This window comes from Cynoglossus semilaevis, chromosome W (assembly GCF_000523025.1).
Source record: "Cynoglossus semilaevis isolate Cse_v1.0 chromosome W, Cse_v1.0, whole genome shotgun sequence".
NCBI lineage: Eukaryota > Metazoa > Chordata > Actinopteri > Pleuronectiformes > Cynoglossidae > Cynoglossus > Cynoglossus semilaevis.
Genome location: NC_024327.1, coordinates 9,288,257 through 9,301,353, shown reverse-complemented (window position 1 = coordinate 9,301,353; position 13,097 = coordinate 9,288,257). Strand labels below are relative to the sequence as shown.

Genomic DNA, 13,097 nt, shown 5'->3' with positions numbered 1-13,097 from the left:
TTTCCCAAATCTTCATTGTATGACTCATCAACTTTAGCCCCCTGTAGTTGTTACAACTCTGTACATCAACCTTCTTATAAATTAGCACCAGAACACTTTTCCTCCACCCATCAGGCATCTTGTCAGTAAAGCAAGAAGCTGATAAGACACAGATATACACTACAAAGGTTTTCCCAGGTATAGAATCTACAACTCACTGTTGTTTCCAAAACGAAGACTCCTGATTTATATCTTTACAGGGAATCAATGATTCATCCACTCCCTTTGATCAACATAACCCCCAGTTGTTTGCTGGACCTTATGGCTCTGTCCACTTCCCTTGCATTAACACCCCGCTCAGCAACAAAAGGTTCATAAAATGTCTTCCAACACTGCTGAATCATGGAGCAGCACATAGTGGTGACTGCAAGCACAACCATGATACAATAACAATAATATGATTGGCCACAAGAGGCCCAACCTCTCTCTCTTCCATTGGCCTACAACAATTAAACACACACCCAGGAAGTCGAAAACCACTCCCCTCACACAGGTATAAAAGTGCACATTACTGATGCTGCATTAGAAGTTATTCTTGAGAATTTATTCTTAGAAAGTTATTCTTGAGAGGATTTGCGTTTTAACAACTGTTGTACAAGATTTCCTTGAATACATCTCCAGTCGTTTTATTTTGCTTTATTGTTGGACCTGTTTTGTTTTTGTTATTAAACGTTTTTGTTATTAAAACGAATCGACCATCTACCGGCTGTTTCCATTCCTTGCCTGAAGACACCTTGCACAGCAAGAATCTTTCAACTGGTGCCGTGACCCGGATCAAAATATGGCAAGTATCTTTCAGTGTTTAGCACTAGGCTATTTTGTAAACAGATAATTTTACATGTTTTGATTAATTTCTGATTCAGGCCTCCTTGTATAACTTCGTTCAATCTACGCAGGTGCAGAACAAGTGATTTATAAATGACATGACTATTTTCAAACACTCATAATTTAAAAGACTGAGATGTTGTTCTGACACAGGTTATGTGAAAAATTGATTCATGCAATAAAAGGCAGAAATACATATAAAAAGTTAAATGATACCTTAAGAATTTCGAGAACTTCATCTGCTTTCTTCTGTGAGACAATGGCATCATCATAGAAACGACTGAGCTGACGCTGAAGCCAGAAGGCATCAATGTCTCGAGGATGAAGGTCCTTTTTCTTCACTGTCATTACGTCTCCTGCAGCACCAAGCTACAAAAAAACATAGATTTGTCCGTTTACTTTACTATATATACATTTAAAGAATGTATAAATAGCATGGTATGACCAAAAGAACATTGATGCTACACTTACATTAGCCGTAAGGGTGCTGCCCACATCAGCCTCTTCTCCTTCACTGTCTTCATCCGAGTGTTCTTCCCGTACTTCACCATACTTGTCTTCATCTCCTTTCTATGACAATAAAACAATGATGACCAATGCAACAGATGTTACACAAAATGTTGTTTGAAAAAAGAACATTTAAATAACACACCAGATCCAATATCAGTTTTAGAAGTTTGTGAGAAAGGGCAAAAATAAATGATCATCCTCACCTCTTCATCAGATCCAAACTGAACGTTTACACCGTAAGTTTCATCAATGTTGTCATCTGTGGAAATAAAGGGGAAGGTGCGAATTTCAGCAAAAAGTTCTAAATATACTACTGTGTGGCATAAACTACAAATTGGTAATATCTTCCTCAAACACTCCATAAACTTCCACTGCTACGCCGATGACACCCAGCTCTAACCAGCCAGCAAACCTGATTCCAACCTCCTGCCCTCTTCTCTTTTAGACTGCTTGACTTAAAAATAAAATACTGGTTCACCTCAAATTTTCTTAAAATATTAAGAGTCTGGGTGTCACTCTCGACAACACAGTTTCTTTTCAATCTCATATCAACAACGTCACCCGATCCACCTATTTCCACTTACGCAATATCAACCGCCTCCGCCCCTCCCTCACTCCCCATACCACTTCCATCCTGGTTCACAGCCTTGTCACCTCCCGGTTTGACTATTGCAACTCCCTCCTCTTTGGTCTCACCCACAAGTCTCTTCATTAGCACCAACTGGTCCAGAACTCAGCCGCCCGCATCATTACTAGAACCCCTTCCATCCACGACATCACTCGTGTCCTGCAACAGCTTCATTGGCTCCCGATCAAGTTCCGTATTAACTACTACTACGAACCTTCTGCTCACATTCAAAGCCATCCACAACTCTGCTCCACCATACATCTCAGATCTTCTTTATGTCACTGTTCCCTCCCGTTTCCTCAGATCGTCCTCCTCCATTCATCTGACTGTCCCCTCCGCCCGTCTCACCACCATGGGGTACAGAGCTTTCAGTCGCTCTGCTCCCCAGCTTTGGAACTCTCTACCCCCCATCTTGAGGAACATCAATTCACTCCCACAATTCAAGTCTGCACTTAAAACTCATCTGTTTTTTTTAAATGCTGTGTTGTTATCTTTGTATTCACTGTAAGGTGTCCTTGGGTGACAGAAAGGCGCCTATGAAATAAAATGTATTATTAAATTTGAATCACATCCAGCACACAAATGCATTCACCCATATTCTGTTAATCCTTGTCTCCTCCATAGTCAGTGATTTTCTTGCCCAGATGGACCAGAACATGGTTCCGTGTGTCATCGGCAGGCCCCAGCAGCTGCTCCACTTCTCGTCACATCTCTTTATCCCTCATCTTATCATTTTTTAACACTGCTAACACTTCATCTGCTGCTCCACAAAGGATGTCACATGGCTGTTGTCAATTATACAATAACACAAGTTAAATATCATGTCAGAAAAATAGCTGTCGTTTTTAAATCACTGACCTGATCTCCTAGAGCAGCGTGGATGAAGCTCAGCAGCACCTCATAAGTCTCTCTGGTTTCTTTGGTTTTAGGCTTGTACACGATGCCCACCATTTCATCAATGCCTTCAGAAAGGAGGGTAAAACCCTTCATCTTGTTGATGTCATGTCCGTCCTCATCTCTCTTTCGTCTCCTATATAAGCAGCAACAAACAAAGCAAAAAGTTATTATGGCTCATATCAATCAAAGTAATGTGCACGATATACAACATAAATTAGGTAATATAAAATCAATTGTTACAATCATACAGAAACATCATCATGTTCTCAATGCCGCTGCTCTTTCTGGAAAGGTAATTAGTAAAACTGAAATAATCTGAATTAAGCCACATGTCACAATTACCCTTAAACTAAATTGGTGTCAAGTGGACTTAACTGAATGTAGTAAAGAAGAACAACATGGATTTAAACTCAACCTACAGTAACATTTAGCAGACAAATTACTACTCACTTGGCTCATCTCTCCTCCAGTTTCTGAGGTTTGGTTCTCTGAGCCTTGTCGCCCATTTTTGTACCCTCCAGCTTCCCCACCAGCGACAGCACCTCTCCAGTGGGTTCATCTCGCCGTGTACGGTGAATCAAAGAGCGATCAGCTTGTAGCACAAGATTTGAGTTCTACAAAAAAACAAAAAACAAAACTGAATTAAAAACTTGCCAACAAGCTTGTTCAGTGTTGCTCTCCTAAACTGCCTCATTGTGTCTAAATATGAATGAGGTTGAGAACATCAACTGCTGAGGTTTACTGACAAGGCATTACACTGCAACTTTCTGTGAGCTTCCATTATCAGTATGTCAACATAGCCCACACAGAAAGCAAGATTGCCTCATACATTATTTATGTGATAAAACAGTATTATTCTGGGAATTTATAACTCTTCCATTCCATTTGTTTTATTTAATAAGGATTGCAACAGTTTCGAATTCAAATAAATAAATAAACGAAATATTATTAAATTGAGCTATGCTTTCAAATATATGTCAACTAATGACAATACAAAAAATACAACAATGGTGAATTAGCGTCCATCAACCTGTGCTGATGTACAAACTACAACAGGGTTAAAAAAACGAAAGTTACGTTTACCTACTATAGCTATCTTATGTTGTATGTCTAATGTTGTACGTTTGTTTACACCTTCCGAGTCATTAAGCAGGCCAAGCTACCTGGCTAGCAAGCGGTTAAACTGGCTTTAGTCGTAACAGAAATAGGACATAATCCCTAACCGAAACACTTACTGAAAAGTCGGCATGTCATCAACATAACATTTTAATCGTGTTGGGTAACATTTAGAAGTTTTATGATCGAATTATATGCTCACCGCTTTATATTCATACTGCAGACTCCGAGCAGTAATGTCCGCCATGTTGCCGCTGCTTTCGACCTTTAGCTTTCTTTATTCTTTAGAATTCCACCGCTAATAGTTGTAGAATTGTCTGCAAACAGTGTGACTATAAGAACGAATAACACATTACAGTAGAATTAAAATAGCCGCGAAAAAACTACTCTTAGTTTAGTCAGAAGTTCAAACACAGGTAACACGCGTTCCCCCAACGTTACAATGGCATAGCAAACCACAAGCCGCGTGATTTGTGAGTGATTCGTGAGTTCAACATAAACAAATATTTAATATGACTCGGTAGTCACGAGTCACGAATCTTTCATATGACTCGGGAGTCACGAGTCATATGAAAGATTCGTTCATTTTGAACGAATCATTTGCGAACGACACATCACTACCGTGAACTAATCATTCGCCGTGAACTAATCATTCGCCGTGAACTAATCATTCGCCGTGAACTAATCATTCGCCGTGAACTAATCATTCGCCGTGAACTAATCATTCGCCGTGAACTAATCATTCGCCGTGAACTAATCATTCGCCGTGAACTAATCATTCGCCGTGAACTAATCATTCGCCGTGAACTAATCTTTTGCCGTGAACTAATCTTTTGCTGTGAACGGATCATTCTCTGTGAACTAATCTTTCGCCGTGAACTAATCTTTTGCTGTGAACTAATCACTGAAAGATTAGTTCACAGTGAAAGATTAGTTTGCAGAGTAATTCGTTCGTTGTGAAAGATTAGTTCACAATCACAAATTAGTTTGCAGAGAGTAATTCGTTTGTAGTGAAAGATTAGTTCACAGTGAAAGATTAGTTTGCAGAGTAATTCGTTCGTTGTGAAAGATTAGTTCACAATCACAAATTAGTTTGCAGAGAGTAATTCGTTTGTAGTGAAAGATTAGTTCACAGTGAAAGATTAGTTTGCAGAGTAATTCGTTCGTTGTGAAAGATTAGTTCACAATCACAAATTAGTTTGCAGAGAGTAATTCGTTTGTAGTGAAAGATTAGTTCACAGTGAAAGATTAGTTTGCAGAGTAATTCGTTCGTTGTGAAAGATTAGTTCACAATCACAAATTAGTTTGCAGAGAGTAATTCGTTTGTAGTGAAAGATTAGTTCACAGTGAAAGATTAGTTCGCAGAGAGTGATTTATTCGCAGTAAGTGATTAGTTCGCAGTGAGTGATTAGTTCGCAGTGTTATTAGTTCGCAGTGAGTGATTCGTGAGTTCAATATTTGTATACATTAAATCAATATTTTTGTTTTGTTTTAAATTCCATTCTGCATCTATAATTTAGTTTTACCTGTTTCCTGATTCCCGAGTCATATGAAAGATTTGTGACTCGTGACTCCCGAATCATATGAAAGATTCGTTCATTTTGAACGAATCACTCGCGAACGACACATCACTATCAGATTGAAAAGAGTCAAGATGGCTGAAACAGGTAAACATCAGATGCAGAATGGAATTTAAAACAAAACATGCAAAAATATTGATTTAATGTATACAAATTATGTAATTGTCAAACTTTTAGAGGTTGGAGTCTGCATGGAGTTTCTCTATTCATGTATATGTAAACGAGTCGGACTGTTTTTAATTGTAAAAGTACAGAAAGCGACATCGCGGCGCAATAACCAGCTCGCGCTACCTCTAATGACAGCATTTAAGTGTTCTCGCTGTGCGTGATAACATGTAATGTATATATTCGGAGCATGCATAAGTCTGTCTACGTGTGTTTGTTTGTTAGTTAGCCTGCAGCACCTAGCCAGCTGTGCTAACTAGCCTGCTAGCATCAAACGCTTTAATAACTTTTAGACTGATAACTTCAAATCACTTTTGTGTAATCTCATACATGCTCCTGACTTTTAAATGTTTTAAGTGTTCATTGTAATCACCCCCCTTCGAAAACTATAAAGATTTTTTTTATTTTTAGGTATTTTAGCATAATCCCATTTCAGGCAAATCTCTGGCTAACCTCGTTTAGGTTAACTTCACTGCAGTCATTATCATAGTTGCTGCCTTTTTATTAAAGTTCATTGGTAATGTTGACAATTGAGCTGTTAAACTTGTAGCTTTTTCTGTTTTATCATAGCTGTTTGGCCACATTTACTTTTAGCATCCAGGTAAAACCACTTTTTGCAAACACCTATTCTGACTTACCTTTAGTTATTTCTTATACTTTAGGTCACCTTTTATGAAGTAATAGGATAACTTTACGTTTCACCTTTTTTAACCTACTGTATCTCATTTGAATATTTTATTTTAAAGTTACCCAAATGCCAATTTCTTATATGTTTAGGCTGAATCTACACCCAAATAATATTCTGACAAGATATATCAAATTTTGTCCATCATTTGGTGTGCCTTCATTTCATTTGTTGCTTTATAATTTTATACTAGCCCGACTTGGTTGACTATAAACCATTTAAAGTGAGTTTACAAATATTTCAGTAGGTACAATTTGTAGTTTTATAAAATACAAGACCAGTATTTCAGTATCCACTAGATTTATCAACATGCAGTGTTTTTTCTCTCATTTTGTATTGAATCATTATTATGTTATATATTACAAAACATACTAGATTTGTAATAGATTTCCACCAAGTCTGTTCTTTTTTTGGAGAAAAGTTTTAATCAGCTTAGAACTGACTGTGCAACCTTTCAATTAGAGAGTTAGTGTCTTATTATGGATTATTTAAATACATTTTTAAACAACTAACACAGTTTTAACCCAATTTTAGTCTTGTGTGTTTCTTTCCTATTCAACTTATATTACAGAATATTATGCGTTATCTCTTGCTGTGTTTGTCTGCTGCTCTGTGTAATGTGTTACTGTCTGCCTTTAAAAAGAAGCCCCTGGCAGATTTTTTTTTTTTTTTAAATGTCAATTAGCCATTTCAAGTTAAATGAGAGAAAACATATTACTAAATTGTGTCTATAATGTTTCAGGTTTAAAGTAAAGAGGCTACTCTTTTGAGTCCAGTTTTGCAAGAAGCTGTCTTCAGTTAGCAGCATCACAACTACTAGCAGTACTTTTTCCACTATGTCATCCACTTCCTCCTGTTACTCCTCCTCGGGGGAGACCAGTCCAGAGGATGTACCTCGAGGTGGAGGCACCATTAGAGTCTACCTCCCTAACAAACAGAGAACAGTGGTGAGACCCTTAGTTTTTAATTTTTTTTTTAAAATGTAATGCTTTACAGTACACTAAGAAATATAAAAGTGTTAAGTTCAAACGGAGAATTTAGTGAAGGATAAGATTTGCCAGAAGTGTGGGTTGAAAGTGTAATCACTCACACCACAATTTGAAATCCTTCTCAGCACATGAATGATGGAGTCAATCAACAGTTAGTGTCCAGTGTCACAGTTTGTCTGCCATCTGTGACACTGGACACTATTCTTAAAAATAACAGCTTTTCTCAGGCTGTGCAAATAAAATGGAATACCATTTTTATTGCTGATCAAAGTTGATTTGCTAATATTGCTGCCAGTAAGAGTGAGTTTTTGGGGAAAAAAGAGGAGCTTGAGCAACAAAAAACAAAGCTTCTATACAATTACTGCTTGTCCCCTACTGAAACAAAGCAAAGGACCTTTGTTTCTTATGTCTGTAGGCCTACAGAGTACAGTGTATATTTACATCACCTTTCACTCAAATCCAAAATTTACATTGACTTTGACAATTCTTGTTGTAGGTGAATGTTCGTCAGGGACAGACAGTTAGTGAGAGTCTGGACAAAGCTCTTAAAGTCAGAGGCCTGAGCCAGGACTGCTGTGCTGTCTACCGTCTTTTAGAAGGGTGAGATTTTTTTTTCTTTTGTTTATATGTTATTTATGTATTTCTATTGTAACCTTTGGAGTTTTAATTTCTGCCAACACCTTCCATCACTTCTGGGGTATGTTGATTGTCTTGACAGTGGCTTTAAATATTTTATAAATGACTTCCTTTTTATAAGAGAGTATATGTATGTGTAGCAGTATTGACATCAAGGCTCAGTACATGGAAGCAACCAAGTGACTCATCACTGCTCATCTTATGCTGCTTTTATCTTTTGGATGGCTTTTTTTTAGTTGTCTAACTGTATTTCTTTCCTTCTGTCTTGAAATAATTTTAGAATGTTTTGGACAGCTTCAATCTTTTCAGTCGTTCTTAACTTTTATTTGTAATAATATTTACATGTGTAGTTTCTACATGTAATAACCATGGTGGTCTTAACTGTTCATCTCCGTATTTTTTGTGTCCTTATATGTTTAGTCGTAAGAGATTGACAGACTGGGAAACAGACATCACTCCTCTGGTTGGAGAAGAGCTCATAGTCGAGGTCCTGGATGATATTCCTCTCACCATGCACAATTTTGTAAGTAAAGCCCTTACAGAACACAAGGCACATTGATTGTTGTATGACTTTGATTTAAATTTGAAAATAAATAATCTCCTCTTACATTGCACAGGTACGTAAAACCTTCTTCAAGCTAGCTTACTGTGATTTTTGCCACAAGTTTCTTTTTAATGGCTTCAGATGTCAGACGTGTGGCTACAAGTTTCACCAGCACTGTAGTAGTAAAGTCCCCACTGTGTGCGTTGACATGGATACTGTGAGCAAACGGTGAGTTAGTAACAGAAATCTTAAGGAACTGGGTGTATCCTGTGTGGATCACTGGATCCTGCTTGTGCTAGGCAACAGATCAGTGTTCTGCATGCTGTGGTGTAGTATGTTAATAATCAACATGGTGAAAATGTATATTAGTACCAGCAGTGTGTGCTTTTTTTTCTCTTTAAGATTAAGCTTCTCTTAAAGCTTTCAAGGTCACTAAAATCATGGCAAAAATGCTTCAGCCACTCCTTAATCCAAAATACAGACAAGATTACAATTTATGAATACATGCTGTACTGAACTGTGTGCTTGATCTCTTCATTCTGATTAATTTTCATTTTGTTTTTTGTAGATGTGATTCTAATCTCTGCACAGGTGAATACCCACAAATACTGTTGCCAGAAAATTCCCCATCAAACAGCAGCCTAGCCTTAACCCTAGAGCCTGCTGAGTAAGTTTTAACACTACAAATAATCAAATAGATACTTGCATGTTCTTTTTTCAATGTTGTATGATTTTCAGAAAATTAAATTAACAAATTAATATTTATTTCCTAGAATGGACCTTCTGTCACCCACATCAGCCTTTCACTTCCCCATCCCTGCTGGAGACGGTCAGTCATTACAGAGACATCGGTCCACATCCACTCCAAATGTTCACATGGTCAGCACAGTGAGTCCAGCTGGTGCCAGCATCATAGAGGTCAGATAGAGTGTAGTGTCAGTGGTCACTTCAAAATATGTTTATTGAAGCAAAATTCATTGTAGAAATAATTGTAAACAACGTGTTCAAAACATCAACAATGTTAACAAAATACTTTTTTCTTTCTCGTAGGACGCACTAAAATTTAACAACACAACAGGTATGAAAATAAAATAAAATATTTATTTTCTCCTTTTTTTAAAATTCTACCTGTTTTTAAACTTTTGACTTCCCCACAGGTCCTCAACTCTCTACCACCCCCCCTTTTCGCAGCTCACTAGGTAGAAAGCCACCAAAGTCACCTTCTGAACACAAGGAAAGGAAGCCGTCTTCATCTGATGACAAAAAAAAAGTGGTGGGTAAAAATCCCCAAACTCACATTCCTGTTTTTGTTTGTTTATTTTCTAAAATAAGGTCAGTAATCAGATTGTTTTGTTTTAGCACCGAGGAGGCTACAGGGACTCCAGTTACTACTGGGAGGTCCACTCTCGAGAGGTCACCATTCTGAAGAGGATTGGCGCTGGATCCTTCGGAACTGTCTATAAGGGGAAGTGGCACGGTGATGTTGCCATTAAGATCCTTAAGGTGACAGAGCCAACACCTGAGCAGTTACAGGCCTTCAAAAATGAGATGCAGGTTTTAAGGTTAGTGGTGGTACTTTTTGAAACATTATAACTTTCAAAAATAAACCAAATAAATGCTTGTTTAATAGAAGGATTTGACCTTAAAATGTTTAATGATATGTTTAAATGTCTTAATTTTGTTGTCTTGAAACAAAGATGCAGAATTATTTACAGTGTTGTGTGGCAGTGAAAGACACCAGCCACAAATGGATGTATCTAACAAAAAGAACCTGAAAAAAAGAAACAAATGTCTATCATTTCTTTTACAGGAAGACCCGTCACGCCAACATCCTGCTATTTATGGGCTACATGACTAAGCCCAACTTCGCCATCATTACACAGTGGTGTGAAGGCAGTAGTCTGTACCGCCACCTGCACGTTAAAGAGACCAAGTTTGACACAATGACACGCATCGATGTGGCCAGACAGACAGCACAGGGCATGGAGTAAGAGCTGCTGTTATATTTTATTTGCTCATTATTACATTACATTAAGTGGCACTTTGGCCCAGAGGCAATGTATCTGTCATTGGTGTGGAATCCCAGGGTTCACCTTCTGTGCAAGTTCGAATCCCGGTTAGGGCAGTTGGTCCCTTCCAGTGGACTCACCACCCGCAGAAATGTTCAGGGTGGTTGGTACGATGCAGTGTGATTTGGGTGGTGGTCGTGGAGACTGCTGCTCCTGTGACCCGGTGACCCGGTAACGAAGCGGATGAAAATTGATGGGTGGGACATTACATTACATTACATATAGCAGACACTTTTATCCAAAGCAGCTTACAGTTAATACACTTTGACCATGTTTACACGGCTGTTATACAACTATGGAGCCTTGCAGCAATCTTGCACCGTTCACACAGACCTGGCGCAACAAAATTCAGTCAGAAGAAGACTGGCATCTGTCATTGTGGTTATTGTGTGACGTTGGGCACGGTTGACTTGGTTGAAAGGTTACAGAGAGGCCGGAGAAAAGAGAAGAAGAATTTTTTAACTCTGGGACATTTGGATGCGTCTAAACTAAAGACCTAGTCATTGCTGTCGCTCCAGTATTGGTAGTCATAAAGTAGCCTTTGAAACGGCCTTTATTAAAAGAAACTATCTTTGACTGTCAGTGGTTAAAGTGTGTTTTTTGGTATTGTATACCAATATCAAAATTTCAATACAAGGAAACATGAATATATTTGTTCCACCTCATTTTAGTTTGTTAGTGAGTGACTAAAATATAAGTTCAGATGCAATCATCTCAGACATTGTGCAGAGAATAGACCTGTGTGTCTTTGTGGGGTTTTTTTTATTGTATTACTATAAAGTACCAACACAATAGCATGTGTTTAACCAAAATATCAACAACCAATTGGTGTTAGAGAGCATGTGTGAAAGTTGCTGGCCTTAAAAAGTTCATTTTGGACTCATGTTGCACAGTTTCCATTTTCATTGATTAACATCACATTGACAGTTTTTTTCTTGTACTTTCAGTTATCTTCATGCCAAGAACATCATTCACCGAGATCTGAAATCCAATAGTATCCTTTTATCTTCATTGTCTATCAGTCTTCAGTCACTTTTCTTATCGTCCTCCTCTTTCACCACACTGTAATCAAAGGAGGAGGAAGTTTTAACTTCTTTGTTGCACCCATACGAATAAAGAGTTTCTGAGCTTTGTCTTCAGACATTTTCCTCCATGAAGGCTGGACTGTAAAGATCGGTGACTTTGGCTTAGCCACAGTGAAGTCTCGGTGGAGCGGTTCTCAACAGGTGGAGCAACCAAGTGGTTCCATCCTCTGGATGGTGAGTAGATCTTTCTCTGAACGTGGTCACGTTGATTAAAAAAGGACTTCTTTTGACTGATATTTTGGTTTAGTTTTGTAAAGAAAGTGACATGTTTTGTTATTCAAGAAGGACTATCAGTGAAAATAGTTGTTACAACAGCTGCTGCTTCCAGATGAATGACTATCTCAAGAAGATGAAATCTTAAGAAGATGAAAAAAAATGTCAAAGTCCTTTCTGTTTTTTATTTTTTCTCTGAAGGCCCCAGAGGTGATCCGGATGCAGGACAGTAACCCCTACACTTTCCAGTCAGATGTGTACGGCTATGGGATAGTGCTGTTTGAGTTGATGTCAGGGACACTGCCTTACTTCAATATTAACAACAGAGATCAGGTGATATCACACTCTATATTCTCTCTCTCTTTCTGTCAGGAAACTTTTTCTGTTATATAGGACTGTAAAATATGCTGTTAGTTCATACCCCAGTTTGTTCAATAACAGTATAAACTGATATGGAAACTTAATACAATGAATATATTGTTAAGATTGAATAAATGTATTTACAACATCTTAACAGCTGTTTTACATATCAATTTAAACTGTGAAATAGAACAACTTCTCATTATCAGTCATGTACAACTTCAATTAGATTTTCTACACAGACATCATTTCGGAACTATAGCACAGTTGAACACTTCAAACAGCTGAGGTGTTCTCGTCAATTAGTGGGGCAGTTGGAATGAGAGAATAAGTTTGTTGGTACAAGGCATGCACATACATTAGTCTAGTAGATACCATTTTAGCAATCATTGACCTAATGCACGGTATTACACAAGTTGAAATCAAACAAAGCAAAATAAAAACAATCATAACAGGCATAAGTAATTTTAAAAGGATACTCCACCAGGAACTGGAAGTGAGCCAGGAAAGCAGATTTTTGTCCCAAGCCCAATGTGAATCATCTTTTTGTGATTGGAGATGTTCCTGTAAAGCTTGCATTTCACCAGTCGAATCAGGAATAAATGTACAACAATAATCACCAACAAGGGCACAGACCTCTCCCTTCTCTGCTAGAAGGAAGTCTGATGCCATGCGATTTTGCATAATCATGGTTTTCAGGATCATTTTTAACAAATTCAGTAAGATGTAGCACAGAAGCAGTAAGATTGGAACAAA

At 37.9% G+C, this 13,097-nt stretch overlaps 1 protein-coding gene and 1 pseudogene across 2 annotated transcripts in view; one reads left to right on the top strand and one right to left on the bottom strand.

Moving 5' to 3' along the window:
- Window positions 1-4,068, bottom strand: part of LOC103397125 (U5 small nuclear ribonucleoprotein 200 kDa helicase-like) — an 11,440-nt pseudogene extending 7,372 nt beyond the window's left edge.
- Window positions 4,069-5,623: 1,555 nt separating this feature from the next.
- Window positions 5,624-13,097, top strand: part of LOC103397124 (serine/threonine-protein kinase A-Raf-like) — a 22,400-nt gene continuing 14,926 nt past the window's right edge. Inside the window, exons 1-14 of one of the 2 annotated variants that reach the window (XM_008335360.3) lie at window positions 5,624-5,682; window positions 7,188-7,392; window positions 7,931-8,034; window positions 8,491-8,593; window positions 8,688-8,842; window positions 9,183-9,281; window positions 9,388-9,502; window positions 9,665-9,692; window positions 9,772-9,887; window positions 9,974-10,176; window positions 10,425-10,601; window positions 11,631-11,677; window positions 11,824-11,942; window positions 12,183-12,314. In XM_008335360.3, the coding sequence (XP_008333582.1) occupies window positions 7,282-7,392; window positions 7,931-8,034; window positions 8,491-8,593; window positions 8,688-8,842; window positions 9,183-9,281; window positions 9,388-9,502; window positions 9,665-9,692; window positions 9,772-9,887; window positions 9,974-10,176; window positions 10,425-10,601; window positions 11,631-11,677; window positions 11,824-11,942; window positions 12,183-12,314 (1,509 nt within the window). In that variant the 5' untranslated portion in view covers window positions 5,624-5,682; window positions 7,188-7,281. Of the gene's footprint in view, window positions 5,683-7,187; window positions 7,393-7,930; window positions 8,035-8,490; window positions 8,594-8,687; window positions 8,843-9,182; window positions 9,282-9,387; window positions 9,533-9,664; window positions 9,693-9,771; window positions 9,888-9,973; window positions 10,177-10,424; window positions 10,602-11,630; window positions 11,678-11,823; window positions 11,943-12,182; window positions 12,315-13,097 lie in introns of both variants that reach the window. The other variant, XM_008335359.3, reaches the window with a different exon arrangement.